General features: G+C 38.6%; 1 protein-coding gene across 1 annotated transcript; it reads left to right on the top strand.

Moving 5' to 3' along the window:
- The first annotated feature begins 726 nt into the window (after nt 1-726).
- Nucleotides 727-10511, top strand: ccdc3b (coiled-coil domain containing 3b). Its single transcript, XM_072382477.1, has 3 exons — nt 727-1328; nt 3356-3530; nt 8890-10511. The coding sequence occupies exons 1-3, from the start codon at nt 916-918 to the stop codon at nt 9181-9183; spliced, it is 882 nt and encodes a 293-aa protein (XP_072238578.1). The 5' UTR covers nt 727-915; the 3' UTR covers nt 9184-10511.
- Nucleotides 10512-17597: the final 7086 nt, after the last annotated feature.

Below are 17597 nucleotides of genomic sequence, written 5' to 3'. Positions count from 1 at the left end.
AACTTTTTTTTCACATATCACTGCTCACTTATGTCTCCCATAATAATGAGGTTTACCATAATCATAGTGTAATATTATTGATCATGCTTACTTATATAAAGCAGTAACTCATAATTACAATTCACTGTCTTATTTCGTCTCTCTGGCATATGTTTTGCTTAATGTGACTACGTGACTCAGAATTCCTATAAATTATTAAAGTATATATGCTTATGAGATCCTGGGTCAGTAATAAGTTATTCCTTATTATTTCTACCTTATTTCCAATCACAATAATATGATTCTAAGTCGTATTTACACGAAGCCTGTATGATTGGTGTGATCTACTCTAACATTGTTTTCCCCCAACTGACCCATTGTATTTTTGCCATTGATTTACGGAGTGATATACTTTTAAAGCAACAGTGAAATAATAAGAAAAGTCTTGAGGAAGCCAATTAAACGGTGGCTGCTGTGTTAATGAGTTCCGTCGTTAGAGGGCGCCGGTGATGTTTCTCGGTTGTCGCTGTGACTTTTCGGTTAATTTACAGCAATAAATATTCAACAAAATCCCAATGTTTGACTATGTCAGTTTATTGTAGCATTTATTCTGGAAATTGTAGACATTTGACATGCATGCCTTAATGCACACGTTTTGATTGCTGATACTTTGGTTGTATCAGAGGTGGGGGGGTGGGGGGGACCGTTTTTGCAGAAGATGCTGGTGAGATCAGACTGATCTACGAGCAGGGATTGTGGCTGCACAAGGGAGCAGGACTGCGGGAAAATTACTAAAGGTGGCTGTTTTGCTCTTCAAAACATTTCTTCAAATATATTTGCTTGAATAATATAACTCTGCATTCGTGAAAGTTACAATGCGCATGTGAAAGTCCTGCCTTTGTTTTTCTTTTTCTGGAATTCCATCCATCACTATTAATGTGCGCCTTGGTGCGCCCAACCAACCTACAGACGTCTCCTCTCTGTCGCACCATGTGGATTATTCTGACCCTTATTGTGGCAGCTGCCAGTCCTGATGGGATCTGGGGATGTCAGCTACCCCACGACTGGAGACCACAGACAGAAGCGTGCCGTGCGGAACTGGCGGAGATCATCGTCTTCGCCAAGGTGTTGGCACTGCACAAGGAGTCCTACAGCGTGTATAACTACCTGCCGTGGCAGCACGACTCCGACCTTCTCTTCTCCGCTGAGATCGAGCTGCTGTGCGACCAGGCGTGGGGCAGCATGCTGGAAGTCCCAGCCGGCTCCAGGTTTAATGTCAGCGGCCTGGGATACCTGCAGTGTTTCTCCTACAGCGTCACCAAAAACAGCAACTATTACTTCTTTCTGAGGTGAACAACATCTACCTGCTATACTGTATTCATACACTGAAACGTTTAATGCATTTTCTGTCAATGATGCATAAACCTCTACTGCACCTATAGCAATCATGAGTTCTTTTAACAAACAGTGCAGTCAAGTCTTGGAAAAAAAGACCTTTTCATTTACATTTTGTGTTATATTATAAACTGGCTTCGCCTTTTAGGTTTATATGCAGGTGACGTAATTTGGTTGAAAATTGTACAAGCTGTTCAGAGTTTTAAAGCTTGCCTCTGTGACATGCTTGCATAGCCAACTTGCACTTTCTTCCAGATGTGGCCTCTGTCCCTTCTGTCCCATTATGCTGTCCTGTCAAAATTCTGTAAATCATATCATACCTCCAGACTGAGAATGTAAGCAGGCGTGGGAACCAAGACACTTGAATGTCTGTTTTCTCATATCTCAGTGCTAAGATTGACTGTCTGTCTTCGTTGAGCTCAGAACTTATCTGACACCTCTAAATATTAAGCTGAAGGACAAAGGAATGTATCATACAGTGAATTTAGGCCAACCCAATCAGTGTAATAGCAAACCTTTTCGAGAATCTCTAGATGGACAGTTTGGGAAGACCCCTTGTTGCTATTCAGTAATTTGGGGGGTTTAAACCTGAACAGTTTGATAATAAATACCGTACCTTAATAAATACCTTAGCCCTAGATGTAACAAATTTACACAAAGACTCTTTTAGCTCTATTGATTTAGTTTTGGTTGCTTTTGCCCAATATGGCACAACACCCCAAGAGTCATGGAGTGTCATATCAGTTGGTTTGAAGAAGTGCGATATGACTCAACAAGTTGTGTTTGCATGTTTTGATCTGTAGCCCTTTGCTTACTTGCCTCCTGATCATGAACCTACAAAAGATAAATGATGAACTGTTGTGGCTGCTAAAAAACACCAGGTCCCTGAAGCTCTTGTAAAAACTGAAACGTTCTCATTGCAGTCTCCAGATGAGACTTATTTCCTGTTCTAAACACCCTCAAAACATCTTCTCAGACCAAAATAGTCTTTCCAATCAATCATGAGCTCAAGCTCCCTGCGCAGTATGAATCAGAGCCTGAAACGCATCCAATGATCTCCCTCGGGACCTTTAAATAAGACAGATAGAGTGTTCTGCTTCAGCCATGTGTTTGCTGTAAAAACTTTTGCTTATGTTTCACTCCTTCAACATTTCTAACTTCACTGTCAAAGGCAAGGAAGACGATACAGAAGGTCATAGGAGATTAAACGTGTACATTAACTTTCACTCAAAATACATCTTTCGAAGCGCGGTGATATTTGCATGAACTGCTGTATCTGCTGTTCATCTGGTACCAAATATGTTTGCGTTTTTTATTTCTGCCACTGAGGAGCCCTACGAGTTCCCCTTGATCCACAAGTCCATGTACCTCCTAGTTACTCTGATAACATCTAAGCTTAGGCATTTTCTGTTGAAGTTGAACCCCAGCTCCCTTCTTGCCTTTTGACACACATGTATGCAAACAACACACATAACCCTTTGACAGGGACAGCCAGGCTTCAGACGTCCCTGGAGGGATATGAGATGGAATCCAGATGTATGCCACAAGGCTTCCTGAAGATATGAAACACACACCATAAATCCCTTTGGCTTGTAATTTACTAGTTTGAGTCATCCACATGACGCTTAAATTGGAATGAAAATAGATCAAAGTCTGCCAACAATTTGCATAGATACTTTTACCCCCATTTCATTTGAAACTTCTTTTATGTGTCCCAATTTTACAGTTTGTACATAGTGTTTAAGCTAAATCCCCAAAAGCTCCATGTAACAGAGATTTGGTTAATTGGTCATTAGAGGGTAATTTTACTTTGATTTGAGCAGACTGCTGATTACAATTATTGTAATTATACAATTATACAATTATTGTGCATGTTTTCGTGGTTGGTTTAGCATACTTGCATTTCTCTTTATTGAAAGTCCACATTTTGCCTTTGTTCACTGCCAATACCAACACAATCTGTCCTCTTTCTACCATGCAGAATGGATGAGAACTATAATATTGTCCCACATGGAGTGAACTTCCAGGATGCCATCTTCCTTGACACCCCAGAGAACCATCGCATGTTTGCTAGTCTCTTCCAGTTTTCCAACTGCACACCTGGAACTCAAGTCCACAGCTTTACCCCAGAGTGGGAGGCTCAAGAGGACAGCCGGGTACGTAGCCACTTAAACCACCAACTTAGATCTGCTGTTAAAAAATTCTTTTGAAGACGTCTGTGTCGGACAGTGGGTGAAACTTACAGCTTCGTGGTGGCTTCTCACGCAAAGGAAGGACTTCAATAAGCCAATAAAGTCCAAATGACTGTAGTACACACAAAAATGACGCCGGCAAGTTAATATGTTCATAATGCACAAGAAAACCAGAAGCACATTTCCTGAGGTTTGGCCAGACAAAGAACTTCCCATGTTTGAAGGAAAAATAGAAAAAATAAAGTCACTAACAGAACCACGAGCAAAATCAAAGCCAGGGGAAGTGGCGACATTAAAAAAACAAATTGCATCTCTTCCTCACAAAAAAAGTCCAAGATTTCAGAACCATAATCAAACACATAATGATTTAACCGTGTTAGTGCCTCTAAAGGTCGCTGCTACTACAATGTGGAACTCATAAGGACGCAGATGATATTTTAAGATGACCTATGTCAATAAGCTCAGTCTCTACTTCATTGCCCTGCTGTCATCATTTAATTGGTTAAAGCTCATTCACACATAAACATATCTGGTAAACATCTGGTGCTCCTTGACACCAGAAACTCTCCTGCTCTTTGTCAGTAGAGTACGTCATCAGATAAATGCATTCCAAAGACTCACTGATTTGTCCCTTGTAATGAGACTGATTTAGCTCAGTCCTTTTCTCATGACAACAAAATTCTACCACTGGTAAAAAGGATGAGAACATGTCTTTGTTTTTTTTTTTTGTTTTATTTTGTTTTTAATTACCACCAAACTCTTGGGTCAAGCTTGTGATTATGATTACAAAGCGTGATCCAGTCCTTACATCATCCCAGAGATTAAATATCCTCAGTGAACTGAAAATCTTTGTTTTTTCTGGTACTGAGCAACTATTGTTAAAACAACTGTTCTGACCTCACATCATCTCAGATCTTTCCACACAGATCCTATAATCCAGTGTAAACCAAAGTCAATTAAATAGCATGAAGTCATCTTTTAAAGTAACAGCAGACTGTGTCGGCATCAATGTCAATTTAACTCTCAGGATTTTTCACTTACACAAAAATATTAGCTTTGAGGGATTACACTGTATACTGTTCCATCCAGAGGGCTGGAAGTAATTAAAAGCACCACCCATGTTATAAAGATGACAATTTTAAGTATGGTGGACTAACTAATCTCTGCTTTGACTCATGGAGCGCAGATACTTGCCTTAAAGGCTTTAAACATCCTTCTTTTGAGATGAGAAATAGCTTTTAGATCAGAAATCAAACGCATACAACAGCAGTCCTGCTGCTGGCTGCGCCATGTGAATGCATTTTGGGGCCTGGCTTCTAGATGTAGAGGGGTGGGCATTTACCAGAGAGGAAGGGTCTCTGTGACAGAATTGCATTGTGGGATATGTAGTATTCAGTGCTTATCAAACTCAAATCATTCTTGTGTCTAAAAATCTTGATATAACAGCCTCAGATGCTTCAGTTTGGGTTACAGACTCAATAAGACAAACATGTGAGTATACCGTTTGTAGGGTGCCTCAGGTCTTATCGAGGTCTCACTGTGTTAATGTGAGTTTGATTGTGATATTTACCCCTAGAAGCTTTATGAGTTTTCATGAAAATTTTCAGTTTCAGTTTTAAAATAAGTAATTTGATAGGGTTTTTTTCACAAGTTGATACACTTTCCTGAGGTCTTTATGAAATGTCTTTGACATGCTTTGGTCAAAATATGACAGAGTTATATGACGACTCTTACCTTTTAAAACTAGGAATTTATTGCTCTTCACAGCAGCTGGTTTAGGGAGGGGTTTGGAGAGTGGAGTGAGTGACTTGAATCCACTGTCCCTCCCTATTTTCCAGGGGGTGTGTCTTAATTGAGATCTACAAATTTGAGCTACAACGCAAACAGGAAATACATAGAGTACAAATTGCGCTCAATAACTTTTGAGGTACATCATAGACCCAGTACAGTTACCCCCTTAACATTTTATTGTAAACTGTATGACAACATATTTTTTTTAAATTATATAACATGCATTGAAAGTATTTGTGCTCATATTTCAGATGCCAAACTAATTTTTATGAAGTTTTGAAAAATTTGGAATAGCCCTCGAAATTCTTACAGTGGTTCAGTCATTCTGACAGCCTGTCTTGTTACGTCTGGTTTATCACAGAACTGGGATGTTAGAAATCAATATTGCTTCATTTGTTATGTAAAAATTAGGCAAAATAACATGGCTGCCTCCAGTTTTGCTCTGTAGCTTTGGTGTTCATTTCAAATGCTCACCAGTTAAATAGTTCACTAGTTCACATCTGCTATGCAGATGATATTCAGTTATATATTTCTTTTAAACTTGTTTTTAATTATGTTTTAAGGTCAACAGATCTTGCTCAGGTCCTCAGATTCTGTTAGAATCGGATGGCTGACAATTTAATGAGAAAACTGAAGTCTTCGTCTGTGCCCCTGATAGATTTTTACGTAAGATAATGGAGACTCTCGATTCGCTCGCCTCATTTGTTCAACCCTCAGTTAGGAACCTCGGGGTAACTCTTGACTCAGTGTTGGCTTTGGATGCTCATGTTAAATCACTGGTTCACTCTTGTTTTTATCATTTAGAAAATATTGCCAAGCTAAGTCCCATTGTCTCACGCTCCGAGATGGAAATGATGATACATGCTGGAACGTCTTCAGGTTGTACAGAACACTGCTGCGGGGCTTCTCACAAAATCTCCCAAGTATTCTCATGTCACTACGTCGCTAATTCAACTGCACTGGCTCTCCATCCACTACAGAGTACATTTCAAATTTTTGCTTTTAACATTTAGAGCTCTACATGGACGTGCACCAACTTACATCAGAGAAACTTTGCAGCTATATCTCCTCAACAGGTCCTTGAGGTCATGTGATCTGGACCTGCTGGCTGTGCAGCACACACGGTTGAAATCTAAAGGCGACAGAGCCTTTGCAACAGCGGCCCCCACTCTCTGGCACTCCCTTCCTCTGAGCCTGGGATCCGTGAACTCTGTGATCTCTTTTAAAAAGCAGCTGAAAACCCATCTTTTTAAGCTTGCTTTTGAATAGCTTTTGCTGTTATATTCTTATATTTTTCATGTTTCCTGTATTTCATTGTGAAGCACTTTGTGATTTTCATCTTGAAAGGTGCTATATAAATCAAATTTTACTTAGTTAATTTCTAAATATACAAAAGAAATCAGCTTCTGGTTTACAAGATTAACTTATTTGCTCTTCATGCTGTCTTTTTTCCTTCTCCATTTTATAAACTGCTACATGGTCCCCATTTTTCCTTATTCCCATTCTTTATTTACATACTATATGTAAAATGTGACTTGAACAACAGAAGAAGCTCAGTAATAATTTAGAAATGAAAAAATGTAGGTGAAATGTACCAAAAGGATATTGCATTGCAGCTCTTGATTCATTGGAGTCTGATGGCTCTGCTGGTTCACTTCTAACTGAATGCTTGCTCAGGTGAAAGTCGTTTGTGGCTGCTAAAAAAAAACGATGTTGCATTTTACACTTCTTTTTTTCAAAAATTTTTCCTTTCTCAGATTCTGAATTTTGTTATTTTCATTTAGAATTTCATACTTCTGCAGAAGTCCCTCTGGGACAAAAGAATGAGTACATGGCAAAAAGCCACAGGTAATGCTGCAACATGTAATGTACAAACCAACGATGTGGGTCGGCAGCATATTTTTAACATTTCCTCTAAACCCGCAGTGGTTGTTATCTGATGGCAGGGGATTTACATCAGTTTTCCCTCGGGCCCGTGTGGAAGCATTAAAGTCTGCTAAGGAAATCTACACTCTGGCACAAAGGCACACAGTCGGAGGCATCTGGAATTAATTTTTTTTTTTACCCACCAAAGGTCCAGGCCTTTGGATTGTCTGTCACAGGTTCACAGGAATGTTGGGTTTCATCTCACAGCGGTGTCTCACTGAACTAGAGAGAGTATGTTGTGTTATCATTTTTCTTACCTCAGTTTGATCTTAGTCACTACTTTGAACGAAACTGTTGTTTTATCTTTGGGTTATTTAAATTGGCTGTTACATAAGAAACGGGACATATGGCACATAATAATGTTCACGCTGTTTCACAGCAATAAAGGTTGAATCTAAAAAATGTTTCAGTATAAATTTTTTTTTAAATTTCCCATTTCCTTCTCCATCTTTTCATGCTGCAGGCATCCAAAGCAAACTTTTCTTATCAATTATGAGAAAATTATCATAAATAATGGTGGAATTTGTGGCTTGCAAGCTGTTGCTGCTGTCATTGGTCATCTGCCCAGAGAGCATGCCACAAACATTCTCTTCTGTGACTTATCCAAAGGAAACTCCGTATCACAAATAGCGTATTTGTCAGGTGCTACATCTCACACCCGTATTTCATTTGTGACATTATGATCTGAACCCTCAGATACTGATACTGGCCATCTTTGTGCCGATTTTGCATGTAATCTGAAAGCATGCAAACTTGTGCTCATTTTATAGAAATTTCCTGTTTTTAACATCTCATATCCACTGCTTTGTAACCATGACACTTGGGTTCGGATCACTTCAGATGATTTAAGATGTTCCTACTTTTTTTTCTCAAAATAGAAGATAGGAAAAGTATACCTTCCTAACCCTATGGGGTCTGAGCCGTAATGGTGTGATCATAGCGCCTCCTCAGAGGGCTAACCTACTAACCTCACTTTAATTAAGCCCCCTAACTTAAAGATCAAATGTGAAAACCCCCCTTGGCATCGCATTAGAGCAGCAAAATTTGTATTAATTAAGATATTAGGACTCATATTGTATCCCTGGTAGATCAGATAGCAATGTACATCAGTACATTCACTTAAAAGTAGTTGTTTGTTGCTTTCTGAAGACTTAAAATTTTGTATATTTGACCTTTAACGGTAACTTGAACTTACCCTTTTCATCAAGTGGTGTTAGCTCACTGATTAAATCTGTTTGTCTGCTTCACTGCTGCTTTTTCACCACCAAAAATATCAACAGGCGACCCTTATTTGTTCAGAGGTTTACGGCAGATCTTACAAACACGTTGCCATTTGATGACAAATAGTACATAAAGGTGTCCATTTCAACTGAGAAATGTGCTTTGTGGGTGCTCAAAGAGAGGTGCCTGACCAACAGTTTAAACAAGGATCAGCCTCTATGATACAACATTGGGAAAAATCCTCATGTTTACATTTTAAGATTTACTTGTGTCTCAGGTTTGTCATGTTTGGTTTACATTCACTTAATGAACTACACTTCGTGCTTTTCTGATACTCTAAATGTGCTCTGAACTTGAATAACCAATCCTTTTTGTTTACTCGTAGCTGTTGTGCTCCACGGTGCAGAAGGCTCTGTTTGAGGAGGAAGAGAGAGTGAGGACTCTCTCCCAGAAAGTGCGCACCTTAGAGAAAGCCAATGGACACCTGAGGGAAAAGGTAAAGATGCTGAAACGTCTGCTCCGCCAGGCCCAACGGGAAACAATAAAAGACCAACACACCCTCAGCCTCAAACAGCTCTATGATTCAAAGACTCCCCAAACTAACCCTGACCAGGACACCACCCAAGATCAAAAGAACCAGCCACTTAAAAAGGTCATGACCAAGAAGCTAAAAAACTAGTTATTTTTTCATCTGTCGTTGCAATCCAGAAGTGTTCTCCTTATGATGTGGTAGATGAAAAGGATAGTAAGTGCAAAGTCAGTCGAGAAAATAGCAACAGTAGAAACAGCTGATAATTCAGTTTTATTCAAATGAGCATTATGGGATATTTTATTACATCGCCCATGTCTTCAGGGTCAAAACATTGAATATCTATTTTCATCAATTGTTCTTTCTTTAAGTGCTGGACACATCATGCATCATATGGATGTCCCTTTCTTTCCTCTGAAATCTCAAATATTGTTAGGTATCCCAAATCAAACTTAGTGATTTGAGACTCTCTATTTGAACAGCATGTCACATTTTATTTTAATCTGCTCTCAATTCCAGAGTTGAAGGAGCACAAATAATATTTCTTAATCAAAATATTGGATGTGGAAGACTGTAAGCTTGAATGAGTATTTTAAGTGGGAATACAGCAGGGAATTTAGATAGTTAGAGCATTTCACATTTCTGTGGGAAGTCTAAGCCGCAGAATTTTGTAACTTTTCCAACATTTTCAAAGTCACTGCTTGAGATACCAAAACAATAGTGAGGAGAGGGTTCGAGAGTAGTTATGCTAGGCCAAAGGATGTAATCACTTTGCTGAGTCCTTAATAGATTGGACGGTAAGAATTAAAATTGTGTGGTTTTGAAAACCACAAGTCAGAGATCATTTAGGATAATGCTACTTTTTATATCATCATTGGCAGCGCTTGTCTGTGTGGAACACATCATGTGAGCATGTGGGGTGCCACGTTTTTGCTGACTATGAACTGATGAAAAACGCCTAGTGTATGCAGTCCGATCCCCCTTTAAAGACGTTTCATCAGCTTAAATGTTCTTAAAGTGGAATCGAAACTTTGTTTGCAGACTTTATTTTTCTTCTCAATAAAAAAGCAAAACACGTATTTGAAAAGCAGTTGAATTTGGTAGTTTAAGCTTGCTGCACATCATATCACACTGAAATATTCATCTTTATTCACTTATTTTTTCCTAAGATTGCATTGTTTCAAACTTGCCATTTTTTTAAAATATGATTTGTGCCTAATCAAAATGTTTTTCTTTTTTTTTTTGTATTTGAGTACAAGGTGCTGAGCACCCATTAACTCCAGCCAGAGAAGCTGGTGTGCTACGGGATTGGCTTTTTCTGTGTCAGAAAGGAACGTTTCTCTTATCATACAGTCTGTTTCTGCTATCGTTATTATTCTGCTTTCCTTCAACTATAAACTTGCTGCTTTGCCATCAGCATAATCATTTTGTAATAAGTACCAGATTTTTTTTAAATAAATTAACTTTTTCTAAAAGTTTTTTTATTTTTTATTGTCAACATTGATTGCATTTCACACATTAACATTGTACCTTACATTTTGGTAGTGGCTTTTATAAGTTAACAGATCATGTCATATCAGCTGATGAAGCTAACGTCACACAAATCATAAAGCTTCCTCTCCAGCACCGCTCTCACTACAGTGAAACTGTAGTTTAACTGAAGTTTAAGATTTATAATCACAGAGTGTAAGATTTATGTTTTTAAGATTACACGCTCTTCTCTCACTGAGTTCCTCAGCCTTGTCCAATGAGCAAAAGGAAAGGGTTTCATGCAATAATGGGAATCAGCTGTGGTTATTTGATTGTGTTTCCTACCTCTGGAGCACTCAAAAGTCAAATATGATTTAATGTTCCGAAATCTGCAACACCGATATTTTAAGATAAATGTGTCTGGAAATGTGTCTGTCCAAACAGCAGAACAAAAGGGCCACTGAGAGAGATGTAATGCACAGGGGTGATGAATTCAATCAAAAGTTTCAGGCCACTGTTGTAGTGGTTCCTGCCTCACGTGTGTTAAAGTCAGATAAATGATAAATGATTTCTGGCAGGCACAGAATGTTTAGTGTGATTTGGTGCTAATAAATCAGAAGTTTCCAAAAAAAAAAAAAAACTGGTACACTGTCAAAGTCAACATTTGTCATAAAAGTAAATTAGCCCTACTTTGACCTTTTCTTCTTGAGCTGTCGTCCAGTTTGGATCTAGTGCTCTTTCAGAAAGAAAACAAGACTGTTTCACATGCAAATCATTTTGGCAGATGAAATGTTCAATACACTTTCCAGGAGAGCTGAACCAAATTTCTTCCATATGGTGCTATTGTATAAAACTGAGAGTGACAAGCAGTCTTTTTATAGTGAGAAACAAAAAAGAAACAAAATATATACAGATTTCAAGTATGCCTAATAACAGGGGCTCTCTCGCAATAAAGCAGGGCATGAGGGGCCATATACAAGCTCTTTTGTGTGTGTGTGTGTGTGTTTGTGCATTGTTCAAAGTCCTGAGTTTAAAAAAAAAAGTGTTGCAGAAAACAGCCCAGTGCTCCCCATCCTTTCAGTTGGTTCTTTTTTCTCCCTGTGAAACCTTTGCATCAGACAGCCTTGCCTGCAGCCAACTGTCAGGATCACATGGAGCAGCGCCAAAGATGATATACACACACTTTCTCAACATAAACCACTGTGCAAAGCCAAGCTGCAAAACAGATGTCAAACAATGTGTCTGCACAGAGGTGGTCTCCTGGAGAAGACCTTGCTATCTGTGGACATGATTTGTTTATCTGGCTTTTTTTGTAATGGCCTCAAATTTGCTACATTCTCTGGATGCTCTGGATTTCTTTTTTACTATTTATGATTCCAAGGTATCTAATTGGTTATTGTTTAAATGTTTTCTCCTGTCAGCTGTTATTTGTCCATAAGTTACACATAGTCCTTAAATCTGTCACTGCTTCATATAATTTAGAAAATTCACCAGAAGTTTGTCTAAGTAAAGTCATATTGACATTACTATAAGCAATAACTTGGAAAGCCAGTTATTGTTGTAATAAGAGTTTACAGCTGAGCTAGCTACGCTGTGACGGAGCACAATTGTGCTATGACCTTGATACCGAGTCCAGTCTGTAATTTGGTAGAATTAATATTTCCAATTGCATCTTGTTCAGATGGTCTCTGTTAAATTACTGGTTTAATCACTCCTGTACTTCAGTATTACGTTAGTGCTCCTCCTTTTTTTTCTTGCATTTCATTAGAGCCATGTTATGATTTTAAAAGGCAGTGGTAGGCATGCTGATTTTGTGGCTCAGAAAGTTTAGTAATTTTACAAATGTTGATCCTTTACTGTTAAACGTGATGCTGTAGACCAATGTAACAGCTTCACAGTCTGGTGTGAGACTGGGTTGATCAATTTCTTGGCTTCTCTCCCACAAACAACTTGATACTCATTCCTATAGACTCCCAGACTTGTCAGTTCGTCATACTCTTAAACATATCTCTCTGTTAGAGGCATATTCTTTAATATGTAATCATTGTAAGCAATAGCTCATTTAATTACTTACACAATACTGACTTCTGCGTAGTATTATGATACATAAGCTACAGATACACAGCATCTTCACAGGGACAGTTCTGACAAGTTAATGTAATGTTTAAGCAAGTGAAATATTCACCATAATAAAATCTTAGCTTTGCATGTTAACAAGCTAATAGCAACTACCTGAAAGTGTAATTTGTGCTTATGTTGATGTCGTTTGCTTTGTCCTCTTCATACCAAAATCAAATTCAATAGTTTATGGATCACATTATGGCTTCATGCACAAATTCTGCAGTTTTTTGGGTTTTTTTGCTCTTTGGCTTTTCATACAGTTGACATAAAAAACAAATATCCATCTGAGCCCTGCACATGCACAGCCATACACGAGAATTTGTTATCAAGCTGAAGAAGCTGACAAAGACACCTTCAGAGGCCCCTGAAAATTTCAAGCTGAAATGTTGTGTGATGGAACAAGACCGTACAACAGTAAGTTAATTTCTTTATTTACTATGATGTATGTGATAAACAAACATGCTCACAAAGAGACAAAACCAACAAAAAAATACAAATAACCCTAACCCAAAAAACTCTTCAAGTTTATCTGTAATAATATCATTGCATATATTACGGTGCTATGTATTGCAAATGTGCAGAGAACCATTTGAAAGTCTGCAAACTTCGTGATTGTATTCTTTTCATGATTATTAACCTGTATCTCAGCAACTTCACCGACAGAGCCAAGCAAATCAGACACGGCAGAACAAGAGAGCTAATCAGTTATGACTTGTCAACAGCAACAACAAACTTCACTCTGGATTCATCTGTCACCCTCTTTTTTTCAGAGTTTCAGACCTAAGAATGTCGGTGTAAATGAGTCAGAAGCACATAGTTTTAATGTTCACAAACTCCCCTGGTGTTGCTTTGACAAGCGGGACACATTGACTTGGTACTATAAGCACAGGCTGTGTATGAGGCAAATTAAAATGATAAATTAAACCAAAGCAAAAGTATAAAGATATCCGCTTGACTGGGACCTTTGATTGGGATACCGTCACTTGATCTTGTACGGTAATAAATATTTCAACTTGTCTGTTGTGTCAGTTACTATTTCTAAGTTCCTTTAATACAGCATTTATCAATTTTAAAATTATATTCCCATTCAGAGAAAAAGAGATGATAAAGCAGGATGAGTGGTTCCAATGCAGATCCACTGTTTGCTCAATCACTCAACCACTTTCAGAGGAGCAAGATGGCGATAGACAAAATGCTGAACTTGTATCTTCAAAAAGGATTAAACCAACTGGTGGCAACATGTTAGCAACGTCCATGTATTTTACAGAGACTTTGACTATGAACAACCATCAGCTAACTTAAATGTTTGAGTCCAGAACAAACTAATCGACCCATTGTTCAGCCATACGGGAAAGAATTATTACCAGAATTCAGCCATATACAATCCACATATTCTCACTCACAGTTTGCAGCTTACTTATCACTTTGTCTGACAGTACATTTCCCAGCACCTCAGTAAACACCCCTTTGCACTTCAGGTAAGGGCTTCCCAGTCATTGCTTTACAATTGGCCAGCTGTGCTCTGGTGGTTTCTTTCTGATGTCTGTCTGCTTCTGCCTGAGTTCGAATGAGGGATGTGTGTTTGCCCCTGGACGCTGCTGCTCCAGTCTAAAATCTAACCCACAGATTTATCCACAACTTTGAACTGCAAGCTCATTCTTGATATCTGAGAGAGCAATGAAATGCAGTACAAGAGAGGGAGAAGGGGCTTGGCTTTTTAGTTTAGAGCTACAACAGTCACCATACCTCAAATGAAATGGCTTGACTCAGTTATGACACATGGAAAGATCAAGGTTCACACTTCAATATTTAGTTTTCTTTTTTTCTCTCACTTTAGTATATGTGTTTTCATGTTTTCAGACTACAGAGCACAGCATGCATACTTTTTTTCAGACTGGTAAATGTTTCAAGCAAACACATACGTCGTACTTGTAGATGTGGCATTTTTCTCTTTTTTCCATCAGCTGTTTTTCACATGTGACTGACGCTGAATGTTTCTTACCTTCTCCAACAACTGACCCCCCCCCCCTTGCCCCTCTCTCTTCCTCCATCCTAGACATGTAATTATTCCTTTCTTTGTCTGGGTTGCTGACAAGGCCTATAAAGCAAGCACGAGGAGCTCATGTGTTTGTTGTTAGCACTGGCAATCTGTTTTTATATCTAAAGGTTACTGTTGGGGAGGTTTAGATTTATGTTGCCATATTTTCCGTCCCGGATGTTTACAGTGTTTTAAGTGATTATTCAGGAGAGGTTTAGTCTGTACACTGTCAGGGCTGCACTTGAGGTTTTTGGGCAGCTAGCTTTCAGGGAAAAGTACAGCTCTGTTGGTTGACTTTAGTTCTTTGTAAACTGATGCTAGAACTTACAGTACGTTTGATTTTTAGTGCACAATGCCCATATGATTCCGTGTAGACTCGATGTCGGTGCTTTCTTTAGAGCTCAGCTGTTCAAATCTCTCACAGAGATAAAGTTTTCCTTCGCTGAGCTCAACTGAAAGGTGATGAGGTGTGGAGGTGCAGCTACTTTGGAGACCAGAGGAAGCTGAGCTTCAGGTGAAAAGAGAAGAGAAGCAACAATTTTCTATACAAAAAGGGGTTCGGAAATTCACAAAAACTGCACAAAATAAAGTCACATTGGAAAAGACTGAAAAGCAACGTGTGAAGCTACCAAAAACCAGTCATTTCTACTGATACCTTATTTATAAAGAGCAGCTGTCCCAGACACTTAGCCAGGACTCAGAAAACCAAAATATTCACTAATTGTCAAGACTGGATCGAGAAATACCTGAAGACAGATTGTTCAGCAGTTTAATGGACAGATTATATGAAAATGATGATTGATGGGACAGATTGATTGACCTGTGGTTTATCCCACATGACTAAGGCCTCACTTCGGTACTTGGACCATGGTGTGTTCCATCTTTATCAAGGATTAGCCAGTATCTTTTCAGGTTGAGATGGATTGAAATCAACTGACAGACCTACTGCCTGTATCTGCTGTGGATATCAGTTTCCACTCTCTTCAAGCAGTAGTACATATAAAAAGCCTGAAACTTTGGATGGCACATAAATGAAAAGTACCATTATTAGTTCACTTAACCATTTTATGTTTGACCCCACCAACGTAGATGTGTCTTTTATTTAGATGTAAGAATAAGGACATTTTTAGCAGCACAACTGAAACAAACAATGCTACAAGAGATTTATTTAAAACCACTGTTGTTATTTGAACAGTGAATAACATAATATACCAGAAAGTTGCATTCCATAGTCGTATTCTTACTTAAAGTTTAGCTACAAATGTCAGAAGGATTGTGAAAGAGGTTCAACTTCATTCAACGGGCTCTTTTGTTGTTACTACATGGTGAAAAAAAATAATAATAATATCAGATCAGAAATAATGTCAATCCCTTCAGTAACTGGACGAGTGGTGTCCCAGCTGATCCACAAATTAACTTCAATGTTCCTATAGAACTGCTGACTGTATTTTTAACCCTATTCCAAGCCATATCTTAGATAATGTACAACTTTAAATCCACATTGTTGTGAGAATATTGTCTAAAGTAATGCTACTTTAGTCTTTTTCCACAGTGTTGGCGCTTATTTGATTTGCAGCACTTATAATGAATAGCATTCCTTACACCTTGGAACAAATCTGTCTTGTAAAACAAGCCTGAGCTTAATATCTGATCATAAATTACTCTCTAATAATAGCTCTTCAGAGTTCCAGCTGGCACAGTGTTTGTGTACATTGCAGGCAGAATATGTGTGTGGGGTTTTTTTGTGTGCATAAAAGACTGGAAAATGTTCTTGGTCATTTCTCAAGATTTTTTTGGTAAAGAGAAAAATGATTTTGGAATAGAAAACCAAAAGGAAACTCTCTTACTTTTACAGCCATCACTGTTTAAATAAAGACTTTGGAGGGCAAGACGTACAAAAAGGTTTCAAACTTTAGCATGTAATTGAATGGGATCATTCATACAGACACTTATTTGGCTTTTTTTCACTGTAAGCAACACTTTCTGTGATCGGAGGCAACAGAAAAGTCAACTGCGTATCCTATTTCATGCCTACTTCTATCCTTGGTCCAAACATACTTACATCCCACTCTCAATTTGTAAAGGTGTAGAAAAAACCAAAAACACTCTGTCATCATGTACTTTTCCATCTATCCCGCTCCTCTAATTTTTTCTTCCTGTTTTCTTTTCATCTGCCGTCATCTCCGAGTCAGGGCCAGTATCAGATGTATTACTAATTCCAGTTACATGAATGTCAACTTTCTGGCAATGTTGGACCCTAATTGTAGGCTGAATTTTCCAAAAGTGGAAAATTAGTGGCTCTCCACCTTCTGCCAGATACTCCCCATCTCATTTTTCATCTGAGTCTCCATCCTGTTTATTATTACCAACTGTGGTTTGCGCAGTCATGCGGGACTTCGAGGGCCTGCAGCTTTTCACAAACTCATGTGCTTTGCCTTCACAAGGCCTGCAGTGCTCAGACCTGCGGCATTCCGTCCAGATCTTTGAGAGATATAACACATATACTCAGGTTTAAGAATTCAGTTTTAGGTTTACCAGCTGTTAACCATGAATGTTTGTAGGAAAAACATCCACATAATCTTTTCCAACTCTGCTAAAAATGACTCATTAACAGAAAGCAAGATGTTTGCAAACTGCACGTCACTCCACCCTAGGGCATAAAGGGGAGGGTGATCTCACTGTTAAGTCTCTTGCACTCCGCTGTGCTCCAGCACCCCAGGGAGTGTGACTTGCTCAAATTAAAATCAACTTGGTTTTACTTCTACAATGACAATTAATGCAGGGACACAGGGCTAAGGAGGAATGGAACTGGGAAATATTTGGAAGTTAATGACATCTGTCTTGTTTTTTTTCCTGTTTTGGGCCAAAGATAAATATATTTGTCCAAGATGCTTGAGGTTATTTGATCCTTCATCCAGATCAATTGCCTAAGTGA

This window comes from Leuresthes tenuis, unplaced genomic scaffold (assembly GCF_036924035.1).
Source record: "Leuresthes tenuis unplaced genomic scaffold, fLeuTen1.0.hap1 SCAF_3, whole genome shotgun sequence".
Lineage (NCBI taxonomy): Eukaryota > Metazoa > Chordata > Actinopteri > Atheriniformes > Atherinopsidae > Leuresthes > Leuresthes tenuis.
This window is presented reverse-complemented; position numbering and strand designations above follow the sequence as displayed.

Bases quoted from the DNA above. Each gene is read 5' to 3' on its own strand.
- ccdc3b (XM_072382477.1), top strand. From the start codon at position 916: ATGTGCGCCTTGGTGCGCCCAACCAACCTACAGACGTCTCCTCTCTGT. The intron at 1,329-3,355 runs GTGAACAACATC...TCTACCATGCAG, and splicing joins AACTATTACTTCTTTCTGAG to AATGGATGAGAACTATAATA. The intron at 3,531-8,889 runs GTACGTAGCCAC...GTTTACTCGTAG, and splicing joins AGGCTCAAGAGGACAGCCGG to CTGTTGTGCTCCACGGTGCA.